General features: G+C 34.6%; 1 protein-coding gene across 2 annotated transcripts in view; it reads right to left on the bottom strand.

Annotated features, from left to right (window-relative positions):
* HERPUD2 (HERPUD family member 2) overlaps positions 1–25,846 on the bottom strand; it is a 37,581-nt gene that overhangs the window by 8,364 nt on the left and 3,371 nt on the right. Inside the window, exons 3-5 of one of the 2 annotated variants that reach the window (XM_012638784.1) lie at positions 12,452–12,529; positions 9,456–9,569; positions 6,406–6,560 (exon numbers count right to left, since the gene is read on the bottom strand). In XM_012638784.1, coding sequence (XP_012494238.1) covers positions 6,406–6,560; positions 9,456–9,569; positions 12,452–12,529 — 347 coding nt within the window. The remainder of the gene's footprint in view (positions 1–6,405; positions 6,561–9,455; positions 9,570–12,451; positions 12,530–25,846) is intronic. The other variant, XM_012638785.1, reaches the window with a different exon arrangement.

The following is a 25,846-nucleotide window of genomic DNA, read 5'->3' as shown; positions in this document are numbered from 1 at the left end:
TGCTGTGAGCTAGGATGATGCCACGGCACTCTAGCCAGGGCAACACAGTGAGACTCTGTCTCAAAAACAAAAACAAAAAAAAGAATCGGAGACAATCAGTGAAAACTGAACACACACTGGGCATTAGATAATATTAAAAAATTTTTAATTTTGTTGAGTTTTCTAACAGTACTGTGATTAAGATTTTTTCAAGTCCATGTCTGTCATATCTGTTACAGATACACAGTAAAGTATTTACAGATAAAATGGTGTCTAGATTTTGCTTTAAACTCCAGCCCAAGGGAAAAAAAAGGAGTAAGGAGAGCTAGATGAAAAATGGTAGTCTGTTAACAGTTGTTGAAGCTGGGTCTCAGGTATACTGGGGTTCATAATAACGTTTTCTGTACTTTGTGAATGTTTCAAAAGTTCAATAGTTTTTAAAAATTAAAAAAGCAATGAATAAAAATATTGACTATTTAACCTAAATATACATCCACAGGGACTGGTTCATTAAACTACAGTAATCTATATAATGGAACAGTGTGCAATTAATAAAGAATGGGATAGTACTTGTATATTAACATGGGACCACTGTAAATATATTCAGTAAGAAAAAAAACAAGATATAGACTAGTGTGTATAGAAAGTATGCTATTATTTGTGTTAAAATATACACACATGTAAACACAAGTGAACACACACACTTTTGGAAGCACATTTTACCTCTGGAATAAGACAGGGTAAACAGATAATAACGGTTGCCTCGGAGGAAGGCAACTGGGTAGCTAGAAGACACAAGAATGAAACTCTTGTATATTTATTTGTTCATTTTTAAAATGGTACCATACACATGTATTACCTCTTAGAAAATGACTAAAAAAAGAAATTGCCTGCCTACTCCCCTGTCTCTCTGACCAGATTCTGTGCTCCTAAAAACAGGGAATAGGCTTTATCCATTATTATATCTCTAGCATCTAGCAAATAAGTATATATTGAACAACTTCATATGAACATCAAGAAAACTCTGAAAATAAAGTATTAATTATAAGCAACTAATCTAGTAACTTATAAATTTCATTTTTCAACATTAAATGAAAACATGTAAGGCTAACAACACAGTAAAAATTACAACTATTATTAAAGAAAACCATTTGCAAAGAAAAGGATATTCCCCACTTGTCCAAGTAGTAACAGTCACTCCTCCAGGCTACCTCAGCACTTTCAAGACCATGATAGCGTATCAGCAAATTTGGTAATTTATTTGCCTATCTGACCTACTTCCAGTAAGGGTAAGTACAGGATTCATTTTCCTGTGTTCAGTGTCTAGCACACAAGAGATTCTAAAGTAAAAATTTACTGAATGCTACTGAATGAAGTCATAGGGGATTCATACAAACAGATGAGTTCACACAGTCACCAATACTTAAAACCTGACCATTAGCTATGACTAGAAAAAAGTTTTGAATGGGGGTTGAGGGGTGGGGACCACCATTATAAATGAAGTCAAAATACAAATGATAACCTAGAAAAAATATTGAAACACATGAGGAAGTGACACTGTGGCTTAGCGGCTAAGTAGCCAGGCCCAGGAGTCCCTAGGCCCAGGTTCAAATCCTGACTCGGCCACATCCCAGCTCTGTGATCTTAGACCAGTTTCTTTCCCTCTCTGGGTTCCAACTGTCCTATGACAAAATAGGGATCACATTGGGTTCTGAGAATAAATGAGTGTAAAAGTGTTTGGCTGGGAGTGGTGGCTCACACCTGTAATCCTAACGCTCTGGGAGGCTGAGGCAGGAGGACTGCTTGAGGTAAGGAATTTGAGACCAGCCTGAGCAAGAGCAAGACCCCATCTCTACTAAAAATAGAAAAAATTTAGTCAGGTATAGTGGCACATGCCTGTAGTCCCAGCTACCCAGGAGGCTGAGGCAGGAGGATCACTTGAACCCAGGAGTTTGAGGTTGCTGTGAGCCATGATAATGCCACAGTACTCTAGCCAGGGCAACAGAGCGAGACTCTGTCTCAAAAAAAAAAGAAACAGACAAACAAACAAATGACAGACAAAAATAGAGTCCCTTCAGCAATGCTATTAAGAATACAGACTTCCAAGTTAGATATGGATTTGAATTCTAGTCTTGCTACTGACCACTTCTGCAAACTTCAGCAAGCTACATAACCTTTAAGCCTCATTCTCTTCATCCATAAAATAAGAGAAAACAGTATCTAGATCACAGAGTTTGCGTAAAATTTAATGAAGTAAGACATGTTTAAGTGTTTAATACAATGCCTCGCTTGCGATAATGCTTAATAAGCATTATCAATATCCTTTCAGATAAAGAACTATCACAAATGAATTTTTAAAGATACCAACACACCAACAAATAAGCAACTCAAAAAACAAAAAGAATGCTTCTTAATCATGTCTCAAATTAAAACAACGACATTCCAATTTATCACACTGGCAAGTTCATGTGTTGTACAGTTATGGGAAATCAGGCTCTTTAAAGATTCTGAGAGTACTCTAGTACAACTTTTCTTTACTGCAATTTTGCAATAGTCTTTAAGAGCCTCAAAAAGTCTTAAGAACACTTTGACTCAGAAATCCCCCTTCTAGCAATTTATCCTAAAATAATAACTGCTAATACATAAGCACATTTAACAATGTTGATTGTGGTGATGTTTAGTGGGGAAAAAATTAACAGAAAAGTTATGGTAGAAGATTGTTCCAATTCTTCACTCTTCTGCAACAAGATACATACACACTCTCTGCCACACAGTGGGCCAACCTAGTTTCTGCTGCTTACCAGAGCAAATTGCTGAGCCACGGTGGGAGTACTTACACCACAGAAATCAGGAAATGCTACAAATCCAGGGTTTTATTTTTTTTTCCAGAAATGTCAGCTGTTAAAAATTTACCAATACAGCACTAGTTATAACTCTGCAATACCTCCCTATCTCTATGTTGTTCAGAGTAGCCATGTGGGCTGCTTTGGCCAATGCAATATTAGTAAATGTGACATGTACAAGGCTTTAAATGTGCTCAGTGGTTAGCCTGCCCTCTTGTGTTCCTGTCATTTGCCATAAGAACAGGTGCTAGGGAATTATGGATCCACAGAGAATGAGAAACATGAAACAGACCTGAACCCAGCCTACAGCCTGAAGCAGAGCTATCCCAGGTAACTAACAAATTTGTGGGCAAGAAAAATAAAGTGTGCTATTGCAAACCACTGAGATTTTGAGGTTATTATGCAGCAAAACCAACCAATACATTCTCCATCAACATAAGTATGAACAAATTAGTATATCTACATAATGAAAACTCACGAAGACCTTAAATATTATAGATTTACATTTGCTCTAGAAATATATCCAAGCTATGTTTTACAAAAAGTTTTAAAAAAATAGAATAATATAGTTTTATTTTAAAAATATACATAGAAAAGTGTTTGGAAGGATATTTATAAAAATGTTAGTAATGATTATTTCTGAGTAGTAGGCTACAAGCAATTTTTACTTAAAAAAAAATCAGACACTCTAGAAGGGTACAATGAGTAGGTTTTCAGTTTTATTATAAAATTAGGCTGTTGATATTTCAGAGGGAAAAACTGATGGTACAAAACTGGGTATTCCATAAACCAACCAGCAATTTTTGGAGTTAAAGTAAATAAACGTGACAGCACAACTGAGTCCAAAAGCAGTCAGGACTTACAAATGTGACTTTGTGAATGGACAGCCAATGTGGTGACGTACATGTATTGCTCTGCTCCTCTCAGGTTTTCTCAAGAGCTAGGTAGGCAGATAATCACTTGCATTAGAATTTCTCAATGTGAGCTTCCCAGGTATTGTTAGGCTGGCAGATTCCTGAGCACCACTCCAATACTGGCGATTCAAAACCTCAGGGAGCAGGGACCAGAAATTAGCAGTTTTAACAAGCTCACTAAAAACTGAGAATACTAACCTATATGGTAGAAAACACACACAGACTAGTTAAATATAAACTGCTCTAAAGTTTGAAAAAGGAGAGTAGAGCTTTTTTTATTTTGATGGTGAGTTCTTCAAGATCACTAAATTACCTCTCTTAACACATTTAAGGCTAAGACTATGTTAAATAAAGTTTACATAAAGTCTTCATTAGTAAAAAATGACAACCATGAGATTAAGTTAAATCACGTTCACTGCTGAAGTAAAAGCCTATTTATTGAATTTCACATCAATTGTTTTATAAATCACATAGTACTTTCTCCAAATATAAAGATTTATTTTCCTAACACTGGCATTCATTCATTTGAATGTTTCAGTGTATGAGACACACAGATGCCTATAAATTTGTTTGCTAAATGAATGTACAACATGCACTTATAAGGACAGATGTATTTATAAGTAATTGCTAATACATTGCCATGTGCCAGTTACTGTTTTAACCACTTTACATACACTCTTTTAATCCACACAGAAATTCTATAAGATAAATACTATTACTCCCCAGATAATGAGCAAACTGAAGCACAGGAGGGAAGAGACTTGCCCAAGCTAGTCAGTGAATAGACCTTAGCCAGGATTCAAACGCAGGCAGGCTGGCTCCACAATCTGTGCAATCACTAAAATACACTGCCCTCTCGATTTAAAATCAAGTATTTTGAATCTAGCAATAGATTCCCTAAGTGAAGGTCAAGTATCTTTGAAAGGTTTTCTTGCTCACCACTTTAACACTCACTTCTGGCAAGAAAAACACTATTTCAGATTTTCTAATCTGTTTAATATACTTCTAAGAGCTGGATGCCTTTGTCTTTCATGTTTATTGATTTCCTCAACAGCCTACTTTAGAGAAATTATTAATTGTTTCCCAAATATCTATGGTTTTATTCTGAAGACCTGCCATCTTATAAGCTTTGTTTAGTTTATTACAAAATATATTTACTATAAGTATGAGAAAGAGTTAAAAATCTTATCATCCAGAGATAACCACTGTTAACATGTCACTGCATATTCTCTCAAGCTTATTTATAACACTCCCACCTTCCACCACTACCACCAAATAAATAAAATCACTCTGTATAAATTGGGAAGAACTGAAGTGTCTTACTCTGCAAAAAAGAAAGGAAATGAATCACTGTCATAAGATAGAAAGTATTTTGAGCTACTATTCCATAATGCTTTTTATAAATAAGTTTTGGTGTACAGGAATCATTTTCTGAAAACAAGAACAGTTTCACAGGTACTTTATAAGTACTTATAAAAGTCTACAACAAACCTCATCTAAACACTTATTTTGAGAGAAAAGATTTCACATTCAGGAAATATGAGACAAATGAGTTTTCTTATATTTTGCTACATATTCAGCTTTGTTGTTCTATATTAAGAACTGAATTAAGTTAAAAGTTCTAAATAAAAAGTACCTGAATGTTTATGTTACCCTGTTAAGCATAGCAGTCAATGGCTACTCCTTGATTACATCACCTACAGTATGATAATGGAGTCCTCATCATTTTCTCATTTCCAGGCCCATCATTGTGGATCCAGACTGGTTCCACACACTGGAGTCCCATGACTTGATAGACAGCACAGAAAAATTATCACTACCTGTTACTCAAGTTTCCTTTCCTTCAAAACTAACAAATAATAGTACCCCAGTAAATTACTCTGCTTTCATACACAATACAGGTCCAAACCCTGGGATTCTCCAAAATCCTTCTCTGAGCTGCCAAAAAGATGTGCTTTACCTATAGCTGTTGGCTGCATTTCCTTTGGAATTACATAACCTAAGGAGACTGTTGTAATTGCTATATAGAGTGACCATAGAAAGCTTCTTGAGAAAACTCCTACACAGAACTCTCAATACAACAAAGATTCTGGATAACATGCAATGGTTAGCATATCCTTGTAAATACACTGTGGTTTTACTCTACCTCAGTTGTTACCAAGCCTGGCTGATCAGAAACACCGGCGAAACTTTTTAAAAACAGATTGCTGGGCCCTATATTTTTCTAAGTACCACCCACTCCCCTGAAGACTAAATTGAGTAGATTTACGGTGAAACTCAGTTAAGAAAAAAAATTTAGTTACCTAATCCTTGCTATCCCAAGTGTGGTCCAAGCATCAGAAGCATCAGCATCACCCGGGAGCTTGTTAGAAATGCAATATTTCAGGCCCCATCAGACCTACTGAATAGAACCTGCATCTTAGCAAGATCCCCAGGTGATTAGCAGAAACATCAAAGATTCAAAAGCACTGCCCTACATGATTCTGATGTACAGCCAGCTTCCAAAAGCACTGCTCTCCTTAACCCTCTAGTTCCAAAATATAAAATCAGGTATATGAATAAACTTCAAATGTACTTTAATTACTGCAAAGGGGCTACAGTGAAAATCAAAAGTAATTCATTTTTAGGAAGCCCCAATTATGATCCACAGCTACCACAATTTCACTTACCCTTGCATTACATATGGAAACTGATGACTCTGTGCGGGGTTGGTTTGTGCTTGTGAAGGGGTACGCTGCCTCAATCCTTCTGAGGAAGAGCTAGCAGCTAAAGACAAGGTTTCTTGACTGGATGACGGAGTTGTTGATCCTGAATGATCTGAACTCTACAAACAAAAATGTAATAATTTTTAAGGAGATTTAATTAATTATAATTGTGAAATTATAAACATATTACTAAAAATGTATTCACGAAATCCCTCTGCAAAATAACTGAATTTTAGAAATTTATTGATTTAAATCTTATGTCCAGTATAATAGGTATTATATTTTATTATATTATATTTTAATTTTTATTTATAATTTTAATTATATTTTAATTTTGCTAAGACAAAAGAGTTCAGAAAGTCAAAACTGCTTAATTAACCAACAGTATTCCACTTCTCAACTGGAAAAGGCTGAGAAGCAGAGGAATACTATACAAAATAGCATATTAAATTGCGAGGATTAAATCAATGCATAAAAGCTCCTTTTACACAATTAAGTTAATGCATGCAAAGCTTCTTTCATTATGCCTAACACACAGAAAGTGCTCAATAAATGGTACTAATTACTGAATTATTTAAATAGTTACTATGTGCCAAATACTGTATAACACGCTATCAGTAACACACTGGTTTAAAATAATGAGGAACAGGCTGGGTAACAAAAGATCTAGAATCTATTGTTACCTCTGACATTAACAAGGAGTAAAATAAAATTAGACTAGATTTTCAAGATTCCATTCAGTTCTAAAATTCAACTGATTTACAGATGCCATCAACAAATACTGTTTTTTTACAAAATGAACCAGATACCAATCAGGATTTTTAAATTCTCATGATCAAATGATGTCAGTAACTAACAGATTCAATGACTTTAAACAATGTAACTCCTTGAAGACCATCCCAATTTGTTGCTCTTTGAAAATATTAATAGTTTGACAAGTGTTTTATCTAAATTTAATACACAATTATGTTATATAAATTATATTAATACTTCTTCCACTTTAAAAAGCTGAGTATGATATTATTTTAACATCCTTCCAAGTTTGTTAAACTTGTGTTTTACTTGTACTGCCTTCCTACTGACAGGATGTCCTTTTGCACGTCTACCATCCTAAGTCCTGCCATGTGCAAGGTCCCAAGCACACTGGTCTTTTGCAAAACTAGCGAAAACTTTCTTTAAGATGTTACTTCACACAAAATAGATAAGAAATATCTTACTACGCAGTTTGATTCTTAGGGACATAAACTGGAAATGGCTTCTTTTTTGGCAAGATTTCTCATTAAATGGGCCATCATAATACGGTGTTCATTAACATGATTAATAGAAGAAAGGCCTAACTAGTCATTTGGCAGCACAATTTAAAGTCTCTAGAACTAATGATTTCTGACCTTATTAGATAATTTTTCATGATTAGATCTTTAAGACATTTTGAAATCCCGCTGAAATGTCTGAGCCATGAAAAATTAAGAGGAGTTCAATTTAACTTTCCTTTGATACTTTTTAATTTTCATATGTAATCCTATCAAGAGGATATTTTTCACATACTGAAAAAAGCAAGTATGTATATTAATGACATAAAATCATGGCTGAGCAACCCAAGTCAATAAATCAGAGGGTTATTTCCCAACAAAAACCAGAGCAATGAAACTATGTCCAAAGATTACCAACAAAACTCTGCCAATCCAGTGTTTTCCCTTCTCATGCCAATACAGGAACCATACAAAAACCCTTGGGTGTTCTGACAAAGAAAATTTCAGTTTAATGTAAGCTAAATTTCCATGGCTGGTACTAGAAAATACTTACCATTGAGACCATACTAATTAAATATAGCAACTGGAGGATCTAGTTTCTTAAAGAAGCAGTTAGCTAGTATCTACTGGAAGATCTTTCAACAGTTATCACCCTGCCACTCACCACTTGTCCCCTCTCTTTAAGTTTTGGCTAGATTCTTTTTTTTCCAGGCTGAAGTGCAATGGTATTATCATAGCTCACTGAACCTCAAAGTCCTGGGCTCAAAGGAGATCCTCCTATGTCAGCCTCCCAAGTAGCTAGGACCATAGGTCCATGCCACCACAACCAGTTAATTTTGTTTTCTAAATTTTTTGTAGAGATGGGGTCTCACTGTGTTGCCCCCACTGGTCTAGAACTCCTGGCCTCAAGCAATCCTCCTGCCTTGGCCTCCCAAAATGCTGGGATTACAGGTGTGAGCCATAGCGCCCAGCCTAGATTCTTGATAAGAAGGAAAGCATACTTAGCAGTATAAAAGTTTCCTGCCTGCTCAAGAAGTTTAAAGCAAGCTTCTACTCATCCCAATCCTCTTACCCCCAAAGGTATCATATAAAGCTTTTATGGGAAATCATAAGTAATTTAATATAAAAGGATTGGGGATAAATGTCTTTAAAATTTGTAGAAATGTCTAAGTTGAGAAGTTCACCTATTACAAAATATTTCCAAAACAGTTTTAGGCAGATGGAAAAATAAGAAGGAAGAGATGAATACCCAATTCTGAAAGATATGAGTACATTAAGTAATTCTTCCCCCTGCAATTGGAATGTATGCACAAATCTACTCACTGTTTAAAACAAAATCTTTGACCAAGTAATCTACATCAAGACGATGTAGGGTACTTAAAATGTAAATAATTTCATCTACCTTGAATAAAATATTTTATATTAGACACCTTAAATATTTCTGAAACTTCACTGGCCTGAGCATTTATATTATATAATCCTATCACAGTTCTGTTTTCTTAAATATTCTAGTAATTAAACTCCTGAAGATTGAATTTATTACTGACTTGCCATATAGCAAATTATAACTTATAGTAAATAGGTTTCAAGGGATAACGGTGTATTAGGTTTTCTAAAAACAAATTTTAAAAGCCTAAACTCCAGTTTTTCAAAACCCAATCTCAAACCCCATAAGTTCTAATTCCTCTGTTTTTCATTTAGTGTTTAGAAGCAAAAAAGGATAATCAGAAAACTTCAGTATTTACTCCTCCCAAAACAACTCACAGAATTGCTGCTAGATGCCAATGCTTCACGACTTTCTCTATTGGTGCTGGATTTTGGAGAACCGGGAGGAGTCCGAGAAGTACATACTAGATGAACCATATGATACTCATCTTGCTAAAATTGAAGAAGATTACATTTAAAGGGTAGTATTGGAAAATGTACAGTTCAAAAACCCAGTAGCTAAGTTGAAACACTTAATTCAAAACTTAAGTTCCTTTACAGCCTAGAGATTATATAAGTAATAAAATGTTATCACATGAAGACATTTCCATTTTAATATTTGGGGCCCTTCTGAATTCAATATTTTTTCCATGCTTAGAAAATGGTCTAAATACTCAGCAATTGCTATATTAAAAACTTATATTTGCATATCAAGTAGCCTTGAAGCAATCAATGCTATAAAGTTGTGTCAACACAATCTATTATTTCAATATAAAAACATCTAGCTAGCACCTTAATATCAGAACCCTAAGAGTCACCTTGAAGCTTAGGCCCACAAACTTTGAATAATGAAAATATTTCCATTACTTAAGACTTAGCAACTATAAAAGAAACTCAAATAACATCATCATAATCTCATTTGCCTTAATTTTAGCAAGGTGATATATAGTTTTTTTACTATTTTTTAAGTCAAAAACTATTTTTACCTATAACATTTATACACAGATATAAAGCATATATTTGAACTATATTCTGTAAATATTTCATGTGTTTCCACAAACCTATAACTATGACTGAAGGAAAATATTCCAAATAATGATTAGAGTTGGCATTTTAGCTTAGTGAGATCATGAGTATGTTTATACTTAGACACTAAGCTCGTAAATGGTAAGAAAGGAAAGAGAAAATAAAGGAGGACAGAAAAGAATGAAGGATGAATCAGCAATTTAAAAAGAGAAAAGAAAAAAATAGGATGCTAAAGAAAAGGGGAGAGGAAGAAAAGAAAGACGTCCCAGTGGTGAAAGGGAAACAAAGCTACTAGAAACTACAAATTTATCAACTGCCTACCATGAACCTTGAATTGTGCTTAATTCTGAGGTGAATCCAAGAAAGGGTAAGAGTCAATCCCTTCCTTAAAACAGCTCATGATATTGTTAAGAGATCAGACTAATGCATCAGAGCATAATAAAGAAATATATAAAACAGTCTTTTGCATGAAACTGAGAAGCACAAACTGCTACTGCTTTAGAGGTTTAGAGAAAGTTTACAGGGGTTAGAATGCTAAAGAAAGGCTGCAGAGACGGACGTATGCCTGGCAAAATAGGCTGAAGACACTCTTGATTCACAATGTCCCCTTAGCTTCTGAATACAGAATATATGAAAGCGTCCAAGTATAAGACATTTATCCTTAGAAACCTATTTTCAAAAGGTCACATGAATCACAACTCACAGTATCTATTCACCTTTGGGGAATGTTTCTATAAAACATTTTATTAATATAAGTAAACAGGGAAAGCTAATGCAGCAATTAACTGGAAAATGTAAAGGGGTACACTGACTTTAACAAAAATAGTTCAAAGATCTATTAAAAATGTAAACATATTATTCCAAATGTTTTATATAAGGGACACAACAGTTCTTTGGAGCAGTTTTTATTTTAAGTCATCTGGTCTGAAACCATTTTTGGCAGGCAGCAAAAGCCTTTCAAAAAGTATTCATGCGCAGATTCAAGCTATCCTTGGCTTAAAATAATAAATATATCTGTATTTCGAAGAGCAGATAGCAGAAAGGTGTTTAAGCATAAAAACAGGGAAAAAATGAATAGGCATAACACAGAAGTTTTTAGGGCTATTACATATGACACTAGAATAGTGGAGATATGTCATGAAACATTTGTCAAAACCCATAGTATGTTCAACACTAAGAGTGAACCCTAACATAAACTATAAAATTTGGGTGATAATATGTCAATGTAGGTCCATTGATTGTAATTAATGTACCATTCTGGTAAGAGATGGTGATAGTGAGGCAAGCTGTGTGTGTGTGTGTGAGCCCAGTGAACACATGAGAAATCTCTGTACTTCTTGCTCAATTTTGCTATAAACCTAAAACAGCTCTAACAAATAAAGTCTATTGATAGAGAAAGAAAAAAAAAATCTGCCATGAATTCCACTATTTTAGAGGGGGTAGGTATTAAGCCATTTTAGCAATTTGAAACTACATAATTAAAACGAAATGACAGCAAGAAGTCACACTGGCAAAGCTAAAATGTCAACTAGCTAACCAGAAGGAATACACTAAGATTTATTTTTTTAAGTTTCCCACAGGTGATCATAAACGTACAGGAGAGGACATAGATCTTCTAAATCAGATCAGGATAACTACAACAACATTAAGCGTTAAGTCAAACATCTAAGACAAAACATAAGAGTTATTCAATTCTGCTATATTCACAAACAGAAAGCAGCATTTCAAACACTAAAAAGCTGTAAAAGTACAAATTCCACAAAAGAACATAAGCTAAAAGCTGCCATGAAAATAACCAGCATTCAAGCTGATTTTGTCAAAACACTATATGGAAATATATTTTAGCTCTAAGCATCAGCATTCAAAGTTGGCTAAGTAAAGGACCAACTGGGCTTCACTCTATTTCCTGGCCTGAAATTAAACTTCCAACCCAAGCAGTTTGTACTAAAACATCATACAGTTTAGTTAAAAGGGATCCAGAAGAAAGATTATCAATGAACATCCTTCACCACTACTGAACATTCCACTCCTGCACTACTGATAAGTCAATAGTGTTTTCAAATACCTGAACACAAATATATACTACTACTTCAGATTTAGCTGTCAGATGGATATATATATAACACTGTCACCTAAACTAATCAGAATATATCATGGTCTTTGCTTTCTAATTTATCTTTACTTGTTATGCTACCCTAATGGGTTGATTTAAAGTATCTAAAAACTGAACTGGTTGGATAAAACTTCAGAGCATATCTCCTCTCACACTCTGAATGTATCTGGTATCAAACAGTGGTAGAAAAGCTTACTTTTCTGAGAATGTCTTTCAGCTGCAGATGATCGGGAAGCAGTCTGCCCGAATACACCAATCTCTGATCCTTCGTCAACTAAAAAATGGGACAAAGAAAAGAATTCAACTTTTCCAACTAGACAAATTGAAGGTTGGGAATAGCATGCCTAAATATAGGCAAAATAAAATTCCCATTAGGCACAAATAAGCACAAATTGACATAATTTAAGAATTTTTGTTTTTCCTAATTCCACTTAAGAAATTTAAGATCTCAGCAAATGGTAGCATATCTACTGTAGCTATAATAAAATACAGATAATTACTATATTAAAAAACAGCTTGAGGAAATAAGGTAAATCGGAAGTTTGTCTTTTCAGTTACAATACAATGCACTTATGACTATCATTAAAAACGTTCAAGACTATAAATATGAGAAAGTGATTGGCTTTATATGAATAGTGAACAGTAGGATAAAATTTCAAGGTCACCAGAGTTATTTTGCATTATTTTCTTAGTATTTTAATCAAAAATGTATAATTAAGATTTATTTTCTACTTTACTAACATCATGCAGAACAATTTATTGGTTTTAATTCAAGAGCCATTTGGATTTATTTACTGTACGTAACTATTCTAGCTTTTATTATTCCTGTCACTCTCAGAAATACCTTTGCACATTTTTCAAAAACACAGAGTAAAGAGAAATCAACGTAAGTGCACAGAGATACAGTTGCCATCTCTATATGAAACCCAGAATACAAAATGTGTTTTGGTTATCTCTGTCATACTTTGTACTTACGGTAAGTCTGCTGAATGTCCAGACTCCTGACATTATTTAAAATTAAAGCATTTTGTACAGTGCCCATAAGGCCTATTTCATAACTGATAAACAACTGGTCCTTGAATTCTATTAAAACAAATATTAACTGTATCAAAAACTGTTAAATATGCCAAATCCAAGCCACAACTATAACAATTTTTAAGCAGAATATATATATACATGGCTACTCCAAAAGAGTCTTATATTAAAAAAGCCATAATAGAAATTGTCATACTTAGTAAGATCTGTGGTTCAGGAGTTCTTAACGCACCAAAAACCAACCAAGGGAACAATATAGCTATCCTTCCAAAATACTTAACTATTAGGCATGATCTTAGTTTCTCCTGGAAGCATTTTGGAGTGTGCTATACTTAAAATGTACATGTGTAAATTTTTATATATAAACAACCAAACATAATACAGGACCTTTTAAAAAATACATATCACAAGTCATGAAACTTCAATCAATACATATAAATATGGAAGCACTGTGGTATTTTGCAATATATGTATATGGTCTTCATTATGTTTCCTGCCATATAGCTCCTAAAAGCCCTGGATTCTCTGGATTGATGATTGTTGTTTGTACATTAAGATAACTGGTGGATGGGGGGGGGTGGCGGCTAGATTGCCTCAGCATGGAGGGTGGTTGCCAGGGAAACCAAGGGAGAGTTGGAACTTTCAGTCCCACTCCCCAACCTCCAGGGAGGGAGAAGAGTCTAGAAGGTTGAGCTGATTAACCAATGGCAAATGATTTAACCAATCATGCCTACCTATGGAAGCTTCCATAAAAACCCAAAAGAACTGAGTTCTGAGAGCTCCAGGATAGTGGAACAGGTGGAGGTTCCCAGGGAGTGGTGCTCCCAGAGAGGTCATGGAAGCTCCACACCCCTTCTTCCATACTTCCTCCTATGCATCTCTTGCATCAGGCTGTTCATCTGTGTCCTTGATAATATCCTTTATAATAAATAGGTAAATGTAAGTAAAGTTTTTCCCTCAGTTCTGTGAGCTGCACTAGCAAATTAATTGAACCCAAGGAAGGGGTCATGGAAACCCTAATTTATAACCAATTGGTCAAAAGCACAGGCCACAACCTATGCTTTCAACTGGCATCTAAACTGGGGGGCAGTCTTGTGGGACTGAGCCCTCAACCTATAGGATCTGATGCTATCTCTAGGTACACAGTAGACTGAATTAGAGACACCCAGATGGTGTGTTCTAGAGAAATATCTGCCGAATTGCTTGCTTGTTGGAAGGGAGAAATCCCCATACATTTGGTGAACAAAGGTCACAGAAGTATTTGGTATTGAGTGTTGTGAGAGTATAGTAGGGGAAATTGAGTTTGTTTTTTCCTATATTCTTAGAAGCACTGAATGGTAAATCATATAAACATAAGTTGAATGCTAAGTAGATAGTGAATGATTTAACCCTTGGCCAAAATGAATTATCTAATGCTCTATAAAGTTCTATAATGTACTTATTACTTCAACTGGAACCTAAAGAAGTTTAATAAGTATTACAGCCATCATAAACTATTAATATCACTTTTTCACCAGACCAAATATTTAATTAATAGGTGCTTCTATGTTGCATCATCACTCTACATCAAGGACATTAGTCTCTTTTTATGAATTTTTTTTTTATTTTATAAAAATTCTCAGGCATACACGAAGTGGAAGGAATAAAATGAATCCCCATCTTCAAAAACTTCAAGTACCCAGCTTCAACAATTACCAACATTCTGCTATTCTTTTTTCATCTATCTCTCATTTCTTTTCTTTTTTTAGAAGTACTATATTTTAAAGAAAATATCACACGTCATTTCTTTTCACCTATAAAAATTTAGTATGTATCTGTAAGGTTGTTTTAAATAACCATAATGTTACCACATTCAACAAAATAAGTAATTCCTTATTATGTAATATCCAGTGCAGCTCAACTTTTCCCACTTGCTCAAAAGTGTTTTGTAGAGATGGTTTGAATCAGAAGCCAAACAAGGTTCACACACAAGATTGGGTTGTTGTATCTCTTTTAATCTTTTAACAGTTTCCACTTCCTTTTAATTTTTCCCATGCTATTTGTTTGTTGAAGAAATCATGTTGTTTGTCTTGTAGAATTTCCCAGTCTGTTTTGGCTGACTGTATCCTCCTGGTATTGTATAGCATGTTTCTGTAGTTCCTGTACAATGTAGTAAGATTCTAGAGGGTCGATTAAATTCAGATTCCTTTTGTTTGACAAGAGTACTACATGTGGATTGGGTGATCTACTTCTAGTGATGTTAAGACTGATGAGTAAGTTGAGATGTTGTCAGTCTGATCTATCCCTTATAAAGTTCCCATCAACCTTATTATTAATAATTACCTAAGGTTCACCTGCCTAAATCCATTATTTCGTAAGAAGTAGAAAACTATTATTTTTCTAATTCTATAATTCCTTCTGTATTTATTAGCTGTGATTCTTCCAAAAGAACTTTTCCTCATCAATCATTTGGTTATTCTATATATATGAGTTTTCAGAGTGACTGCCCAAGCAACCTCCAGAAGCGACAATGAGTTTTGGGTCTTACGTGTCGTTATGACCTTGCGGCATTTTGTTTTTCAATGTACTGCCATCATTTTTTTAAATCCTCAAATTGCACAATATTTGAGCAGTAGGAGTTCCTTCACTTGGTTGCCGTCATTTTGACATGACTTGTCAATCTCTAATAGCTTCCTTGCTTTCAGGCACAAAATGCCCCAGGTTCATTTCCCACATTCCTGCCCCAGACCTGGAATAGCCATTGCTCTAAGGCTCTAAGAGCCTTGATTTTATTTCTTTTTAATGGGAAATGGTATCTGAACACCAAAATCTGGGAGCTGCGAGTTCTTTACTTATCATTACTTCTAGGATGCTTCAATGAGCAGAGCTAGAAAATATGTATTTTTTAGAAAGAGAAACTTACACCCTAAATTCATATTGACATTTCCCATTAAATAGTATAGTTTTCACTCATTTTATTTGTATCTTCTCTCACCCTGAAAATCTTGCTTGCTAACAACATTAATAAACCTATGCCGTTTCATCCTACTACATGTAATCTCAAAATAACAAGATTGTTACTAATAATATTGAACGAAGTTTAATATTTTCTGTGGCTTTTTTCTGTCCTTACCATACATACCACTAGAGATACAGAGGCAAAATACTGTGTTTCAGTTACTTGAAATAATTCCTATAGCTACGTTAACCAACTTGACATTGTTAAATTCTTGTGTTTCCATTTGGAGATTTTTTTTCTCTATTTAATTTTGGGTTTTTTTTTTTTTTTTTTAGATTACATAAAACATACATGGCAATAAACTAAAAACTACAGCAAGGTAAATTCAATGAAGTTTCGTTTGTCTCTCTCCCCTTTCCCTATAATTTTGGATTACCTTTTCATTTCTTTTTAACAATATAACACACTCCTATTTTCCTTCTCTTCTTATATAAATGGTAGTACACCATACTCTCCCGCACCTTGTTTTCACACTTTATATAACCTAGCAGTATAAAGGTATCTTCTGCATTCTTTTTTGACAAATGCATAATGTTCCATTATATGGAAGTACTACAGTTTGTTAATGGATATTTGAATGTTTCCAGGCTTTTGTTTTTAAGCATAGTGTCCTTCCTTCATATTATTCTATTTAGCTCTGTATTTCCCCACAACATTCTACAAGGAGATCACTAGTGATTGTTGATAAAAGCAATTTTGGTGGAGTGGCAGGGTAAAAATCAAATTGGAATGAATTCAAGAGAAAAGGAGTAATACAGTTAGACAAAGTTAATGTATACAACTGATGAGGAGTTTTGCACTAAAGGGAAGGAAAGAAATAGGACAACAGCTAGAAGGAAAGTGAGATCAAGAGAAGGTTTGGTTTTTTTGTTTTATTTTGTGTTTGGTTTTTTTTTTTTTAAGAGAGAAATAACATGTTTGTATGCCAATAGGAATAATCCAGTGTAAAGGAAAAAAACTGATGACGCAGGAGAAAAAAACAGAATTTCAAGAGCAATGTCCTTGAGTAGCTAATAAGGATGGGGTCGTGTGTGGAAGAGTTGGACTTAAACAAGAATATGGCACATATAGGCGAAGAGATGTTAAGAAACTTGCAAAAGATCCCACCACTCTGTGCCTCAATTCTCTCATCTGTAAAATGAGGGCAATAATAACTGTCAATCTCACAGGGTTGAATTTTCGTAACAATGGAAATGCACATAAACCTCTTGGAACAGAGCACAATGTCTAATGAGAATTCAATGAACATTAGGTGCTAATTTCTAGTAACTACTACTCCTACATCATGCAGTTTCATGAAGATTTAATGAGATATGTGCAAGTACTGAAAAGTTATATGACTAACAGCAGATTGTGTGTGTTCATTATGTACAAGACCATGATTAGGAGGCTGCTAAAATAGGTTTGGTTAACGGTGCAATGGCTATCACTTTTAATGACTAAAAAAGAAAGTCCCCATCCACACAAGAACAACTTTCAAGTCTCAGTTTAAAATGACATTTATAAATAACAAAAGGAAATCGTTTAACTATTTTACCTTCTCTACAGAGAGAAAAATATTTTGATGTTGGTAAAAAGAAATCCATGTCCAAAACATAAGTTATTTAACTTCAGAGTTTTAGTGAAAGGATGTAGTGTTTGCCAACTACTTCTAAATATATCTATATATTATCTACTGTCTACATAGGTAATCCCCGTCTTCCTATTAAGCTGTAATAGTAATGGAATTAATCAGATCGAAGTATCACTTCTAAACAAAAGAGAAAAAATATGCTAGAAAACTCAGTATTTGGGACTAACATATATTAATTGAGTACACTGGCAATCCACTTAAAAAGCTTACTCCCATAATTCGTTAATAGGCAGCTTTAAAACAAATTTTTCACAGATACAATAATCATTTTCAGTCAAATAGAGGCTCCACAGTCTCCAGAAGCCCAAGCTTGAAAAACTTTGCAACACAATTTAAACATATTTAGGAAGATCATTTAGTTAAAAACACAGGTACTGAAATTTCATGACTGTCAGCTAGAAAGTGTTCATCCAGATTATCAATAATGGTAATTCTTATATCAAGACAAAAACACAAAATAAAAGATATTAAGAACTCCTAGTCCCAAAACTAGGGGTCCCAGTTTAAGAAAAACATACAAATAATTATTAAATTTAAAAGTTAGCACATATTGTATTTAACCCAAAATATAGCTGACTAAAGTAGTATTACTGGTAGCCCAGAGAGAGACTGGTAATCTCTTAACCTCAAATTCTTCTTTTTAAAGCTGATACCTACTGAACAGAAAGGTTGGGCAGTGGCTAAGGAAGTCCCTCAGCAGGATGAGGAAAATATCCAATAGCACCCAGCAAAAGGTTCCGACCTTTTGCAAAAAGGAGAGACACCCACTGCCTTCACCATTTGCACTTCTGAAAGAGGGCTGAAGGCTTAGAAAAATCATTAGGAGGCATGTACACATTTCATTCATATCACTGCTCTTTGCCCCTCCAGGTCCTTTGCTAGAGTTTCTACCCAATTCTAAAAGCTAGGGTTCTTCAGATGAGTTGCAAATTTGTCTCTCTATCCATGGCCTCTCTTCCTCTTAGACCCAGATCCATGTATCCAAATGCTGTGACATCTGACACCTTCAGATGTCTTATCGGGCAACTCAGAGTTAAAATATCTACACTGGATCTCAATTCCCAATTCCCTAAATCTTTCCTCTTACTTCTTCCCTATCCCCTAACAACCTGTCACCAGTTATTTAAACCAAAAGACCCAGGCATTATCCTCGATTTTCTTTCTCTCATCTTGCCTCCCACATCTAACCATCAGCAAATCCTAGATACTCTATCTCCAAAAATCCCTCTCAGATCAGTCTACTTCTTTCTATGTGTACTGCCATTACCCTAATGTAAACCATCATTTCCAGCCTGGGCTTCCACAAGAGCCCCTCACCTGGTTTTCTTGCTTCTGTTCTACAGTTAGCAGCTAGAGTGATCTTTTAAAAACTTAAATCCACTCTCTGATAGATTACCACTACATTGGATTTAATTCTAATTCCTTACCATGGCCAGACCTGGCTTCTGTCTCACTCCAATCTCCTCTGATAATACTCTTTCCTCCTCATTCACTGGCCAAGCTAGCATTCACTTAGATCCCCAAGCTCTTTCCCAACTCAGACACCCCTTGCCTGCAGTATTCTCTCCCAGCTCTTGCATAGCTATCTCTTAATTATCTTTTAGCTCTTAGCTTTAAAATGACCTCCTCAGCCAGGTCTTCTCTGACTAACAAAATTACAGAACAGTATTCCCTTTCACACACCCTGTTTACTTACTTCATAACACAAACCACAATCTGTAATTATGTTCATATGTCTTTTCCCCCCCTAAGTAGAATGTAAGTGCCAAGAACAGAGTCCATGTCCATCTTATTCATTACTGTGTTCCCAGAACCCAGCACTGTGCCTGACAAAGAAGATGCTAAATGCAAATTTGTTAAGTAAAGTGTTAATAAGTCCAAAATGGTTTACACAGATGTGGAAGAGCCAACTCATCTGAAGTTTGTTTTATCAGTTATTTTACATGTAATCATTAAGAATGAAAATAAAATATCTAGTCTACAAATCGCAACACTAATTTAAAACACTTGCTAGTGTTAAATTCATCTGATTCATTTCTGTAAGTGGTACTGATATTAGCAGATTATGATGAAGGAGCAATCATGTGTTAGTATTTTAGTATTTTTCTCAAAATTAGTGGTCAACTTCAAATAAATTGTTTTATCTTTTCACGGCAAGGAAATATCAATCCTCAAAAAAGCAGAACACAAAAATAAAACAAAATTATATGATATCCCCCAAAATACATAAAGCAAAAACAAGTGTAGACAAAGATGTATAAAAATTGGAACCCTCATACAGTGCTGGTAGGAATCTAAAATGGTGCAGCCACTGTGGAAAACAGTTTCACAGTTCCTCAGAGTTAAACATAGAGTTACCCTATGACACAGTATATGTTCAATTCCATTCCTAGGTATAAACCAAAGAGAACTGAAAATATATGTCATACAAAACTTACAAAAGAAATGTTCATAGCATTATTCATAACAGTCAAAAAGTGGAAATAACACAAATGTCTAGCAACTGATAAATGGAAAAACAAAATATGATACATAAATGCAATGGAATATAATTTGGCCTTTAAAAAGGAATGAAGTACTGACACATGCTATAACATAAGTGAACCTTGTACACATTACGCTAAGTGAAAGACACCAGACACGAAAGGCCATATAACTATGATTCCATTTATATGAATGTCCAGAATAGACAAATCGTCAGAGACAGACAGTAGATTAGTGGTTACCATGAGCCGGGGAAAAAAGAAGAAGTGACTGCTAACAGGTGCAAGGTTTCTTTTTGGGGTGATGAAAATGTTCTAGAATTATTAGATAGCAATAATGGACTGCACAACTCTGAAATACTATAAACCGATGAGTTGTACACTTTAAAAGGGCAAATTCTATAGTATGTGAATTATATCTTAATAAGAAAAACAATGTTATTTTCAGTTGAATAGCCAAATGCCTTCAGATAATCTGAAGTTTTAAAAGGAAAGGGAATTCTTTAATTATACTGTGATTAAAAACAGAAAAATAAATTTCTCAGGTGCCTAAATTAGGTAATAAGTGAGACTTGGAAAATTTTTATGTTACTAAAAGAAAATTGCCTCTTCAAATATCAGTGAATTTAATTCGAATAGCAGGCAAACTATATGTCAGACATGATAACAAATGACAATAATCAACTGAATTTTCAACTAGTTATTTTGGTATTGTAAGCTACATACAGCATTAAGTACAGATTTTGAAATCACAATTCAAATTCAGTTTAACTTATAAAATTGATATGGTTTCATTTATCCAGAATTTACAAGTAGTTATTTTAGTAGTGTAAGCTACAGCATTAAGAATAGTACAGATTTTGAGATCGTAATTCAAATTAAATTTAACTTGTAAAACTGACATACTCTCATTTACGCAGACCTGCTAATAACACTATCTTTTACCTTGATTGAAAAATCTTCTTCTTTATTAGTTAGGGTAAGTAACGATAGCCACTGTAACAAACCCCAAGATCTCAGTAGCTTAACACAACAAAAATTGATTTGTTTCTCAATTCTAAAAAATTACATGATACCCTTTAAATGTAAGAATTCAGAAAATTCAGGATTGGCAAATCTAAAAGTACTAATTAAATTATCAATTAAAAGGTTTACTGGCAAGATACAGTTGACTGTCTCTGTTACCACCTCCACTGTTCTTCCTACATCCGGTGCTCACTCCTACATCCGGTAGTCAGCGAATCCTATCACGCACACTCCTTCCACCACCTCCACTGCGCCATCCGAGACAAAGCCTGGTCATATATGGCAGAACACAGGCAGCTAAATATTAAGATGAAGGGCGAGTTGGAAACATCCCGATAGTACTCTGAGTAGCCCAAAGACAGAACTATCCAAATAAACAACTGCTTAACCTGCTGGCCAAGAAAAGCTCTGCTACTCACTTAACAGACATCGCTAAAAACGTTCTTTTTAGAAGGTTTACATAAATACCATTACCTGAAGTGCTCGACCCCTTAATGTTTAACCAGATATCAAAAACAGATAAAATACTATACATCACTAATACATTTAAAGTATTCACAGAGTCTGACAGATGAGTTTACAAAGCCAACAACACTTTTACATTTTAAGAAAGTCACCTCGTTACTATCAAAAGGTTAATTTTTTTTATGTCAAGAACTAAACGGGTCTCTCGTAATTATGGCTTAAAAAATCATGTTCCCAGTGTACCCAAATTCAGCATAATCAAATTCCATATGCTAATTTTAAAATATTGATTTATAAGTTTAAAATATCTAGCATATTCATAGCTCAGTAAAACAATCTTCATCCTACAGGTTAGTAGTTCAAAGAACCATAACCCAAGTCCTCTGAAAGTAGTAACTATTAACATTTCAGTACTTATACAAAGTTCAACAAGTATTAAACAGTTGATCTGAATCGCAGGAGGTACATGAAATATTGTTTCTGTGGGAAATGAATTCTGTGGATTTGTACTGGTAGACATTTCCTTCCCATCTCCCATTAAATTCACCCAATCTAAAGCCCCACGAAACAGAGAAACACTGTAAATGGAAGCAGTTATCCAACCTGCCTCTACCCCTTATCTCCTTGCAGCCAACAATAAGCAAAACTGGCTTACGGAAGTTTAAAGAGTCACATTCTCTGGAATTCCAAAGAGGCATTCCCCTCTTAGCAGTGTCCACAGGTCATTCACGTACCAGATATACACCTGATATACCATAGAGAATGCCAAAGTATGCAACTGCTATTATTTCATAAAAACTAGTAGACTGTGAAAAGATGGAGCAAAGCAACGTGTTTTGTTGTCTTAGGATGTTATGTTTCCATATCTTCTCTATAATTTATCAGCATAAACAGAAATAACCACACACTAAGCTAATAGGTGTTAGCACAGCAATAAGGCTATGTTATTCATTCATCCATTTATTGTTAGCTTTTAGACAACAAACCATCTAAACATATATACCTCTTTTTATAGTTCAATTGGTTCTTTTTAGTTTACAAGTATATAACTGAAATGGCCATGTCCTTCAATGTCTTTCTTCATCTCATTGTACATAGCCATCATATACAATGTGCGTAGTAATGGTTAAGCTTCCAAGTCAGACCAACCTGGGTTCAGATTCCAATTCAACTACTTAAGAGTTCTACGACCCTAGGAAAAAAAGTCATCAAGCCTCGGTTTCCTCATCTATAAAATAGAGCTAATAAGAAACCTCACATCATAAGTTGTATACAAGTAATAAATGTGATAAAGTTTATCAAGTGATTAGTAAACTGCCTGGTACACAAGGCTACCACTTAGTAAATATTAGTATAAAATCAGCAGTTGAACAAAAGCATTCTAAACAATCAAACCAGTATTTATATTGAGAAACAGAGTTCTAAAAACAAAAATCCTATTTTAAAAAGCATTGATGAATAATTAAACAAAGCATTACCTTCACAGTGCTGTTATTTTCCATAAAGACATTAGAAGACTACAAAGAACATTAATAAAACAAATTTTAGTCAGTAGTCACTCAAACTGTTAACTTAGTCTGCTTTTTATCAACCTTCACATTTAATTTAAGAGTATCCTTTGCTCAAAAAGGGTTTTAAAAATTTGAACTACACTGCTAGGTTATATGAAACCCTCTTAAATTTATTAAAATTTTATAAAATAATAGTCTTATAAAACAAAAATTAAAATTTATGTGTATGGATTATAGTCCCTTTAAATCAACAGTTCCAAGGTCTTTAAACTATCAGGTTTTAAAAATGACATGCCTAAGGTAAGAGGGAATTACAAAAATGAAAAAGAGATAAATTTCAAATGATTTATTACAAGCTATTTCCACTGATTATGAAAGTAAGACTTCCTTCTGGCAATTTGGATAAGGAATGTTACATTCTCAGAATAGAAACTATACAACTGGTTCTACTCTTGCTTCTTTAATTCTAACAGAATCTCAGAATAAAGGAATAATTTGGCAGCACAAACCTGCCTAGCTGATCAGGAAGACCAAAGTAATGAAAGTGACTACTTTAGAGACAGAGGAAATCTACCCAGAACTGAGGGACACAAGCAAGAGGCATTTTTGATCCCAAGACTGAAAAATGGAGAGCCAAGGGCCAGAAAGATTTGACTTCAAAATTGAATTCAGGGTGAGTCAGATCCATTTTAGTTACTGTTTGTATATGAGGACAGTAAGAGGAGATAATGAGAAAGGTGCCTAATTGGATTTAAATACATATTTTTGAAGTTTTTCCTAGGATACTTCATTCTACTAGATAACAAGTTCAACCACTTTGATATTTACATCTTTGATAACTAAGTCTAAACCCAGATCAACATCTGAAAACCAAGTAAAAGTGGCCTTCTTGTAAGGTATCTTTACCATCTAATAACAATTACCAAACTTTCAGAATGATTTCACACTACAGGCCAATTTCAGGATCTGAAAAACCAAAGTCATGAAGTGATGACAAATGTCACATTAGAATAAGATTCTTAACTATCCGGTTATCAACACGAGCTGGAGCACTTACCAGTCCCTAAATCAAGTCCTAAACTAATTATCAATATTATTGAAAGTTAACTATACTCCAAAAGTGCTCAATTCCACATCTCAGGTTTTTAATGACCATTTTGTGAACGGTTTCATAAATATGGCAACTGTCTAAACTCCTAACTAGAAAATACTTTTCCCTTCATAACCCATTAAGGATTTATAATCTTTTCACTTAGTACTGTATTACTCAGTGCCAACATTAACTCTAAAAGAATAGTAAAGAAAAAAAAAAGATTATCTGATGATTATTCTGGCTCATCTTGTCTGCTTAAAACTGTTATCAAATCTTTACAAAAATGTAAATGTCCCTGTGAACCTTTTCTTGAAACGGCTACACATTCCCCTAACCCCTACTCCAGAGTTAACCATTCCCTGTGCTCCTACAGCACACAGTACATCCCTCCTGAATCACACTAGTAACGTAATATAGCTATTTACTTACATGTCTGCATCCCCCACTAGATCTGAGTTTCGTAAGAGCGAAGGACTCTTAACATCATCTTCATGTTAATCAGAGATATTCAAATGCCAGATCAATAAAATCCTAGTTAAATAAATAAATGAAGTCCAAGAAAGTGTGCTTTAGGTGGGGAGGGGTACATTTATTGTGAGTTTATTGGAGGAAGGAAAGTTGAATTTTAAATATCCACAGGGCAACTATCTGTGATTAAGTCAAATCAGTATCTGACCATAAAGCTAGGATCTTAAGATTTTAAGACTTTGCAGAGTTTAGCCAAAACTCCGTTAACAGCATGTAGACATATGACCTACCCTTGCAGGGATCCTAAAAGGACAACTTCAAATCTCCATTTTCCCTCCTCCAACAGTTCCCATTTATTTTCCTAGGAGCCACTGCCCACAGGGACCAAGGCCCTCCACCTATCCCAGACCCATCAGATCCAATCAGAGCAGTGTTAACCAGAGCCATCAACTTTTCTACTTCTTACTGGGGAACTCCTGCTCCTACAAGGTACTGGAGCCCTACTCTGCTTCCAAGCCCACCCACCTTCATCAGGCAGATGTGCAAGAAAGGGGCACAAGAAATGATCTCCATTAAACACCAAACAGCACTTGAAACACACACACAGTATCGATGTTAAGTAATCAGTATGGGTGGTCATAAGAACCTGAACTTATTCCTTTGTAATACTGCTAAAAGCAAACTGTTCTGAATTCTAAATAACAACCTCACCAAGTAACTTTTAGGACTCAAATTCCTGTGTTGTGGACTACCTATGGCTTTGGGGTATCGTTAAACAGCTGCTCAGCAACTGTGATGCTTCAAATCAATTCTTACAGCATAAATAAATCAGAATGTAAACCTGAAAAATCTCGTAACTATACAAAGTTTTCAGCAAAA

The sequence above is a fragment of the Propithecus coquereli genome, unplaced genomic scaffold (genome assembly GCF_000956105.1).
Source record: "Propithecus coquereli isolate 6110/MARCELLA unplaced genomic scaffold, Pcoq_1.0 Scaffold134, whole genome shotgun sequence".
Lineage (NCBI taxonomy): Eukaryota > Metazoa > Chordata > Mammalia > Primates > Indriidae > Propithecus > Propithecus coquereli.
This window is presented reverse-complemented; position numbering and strand designations above follow the sequence as displayed.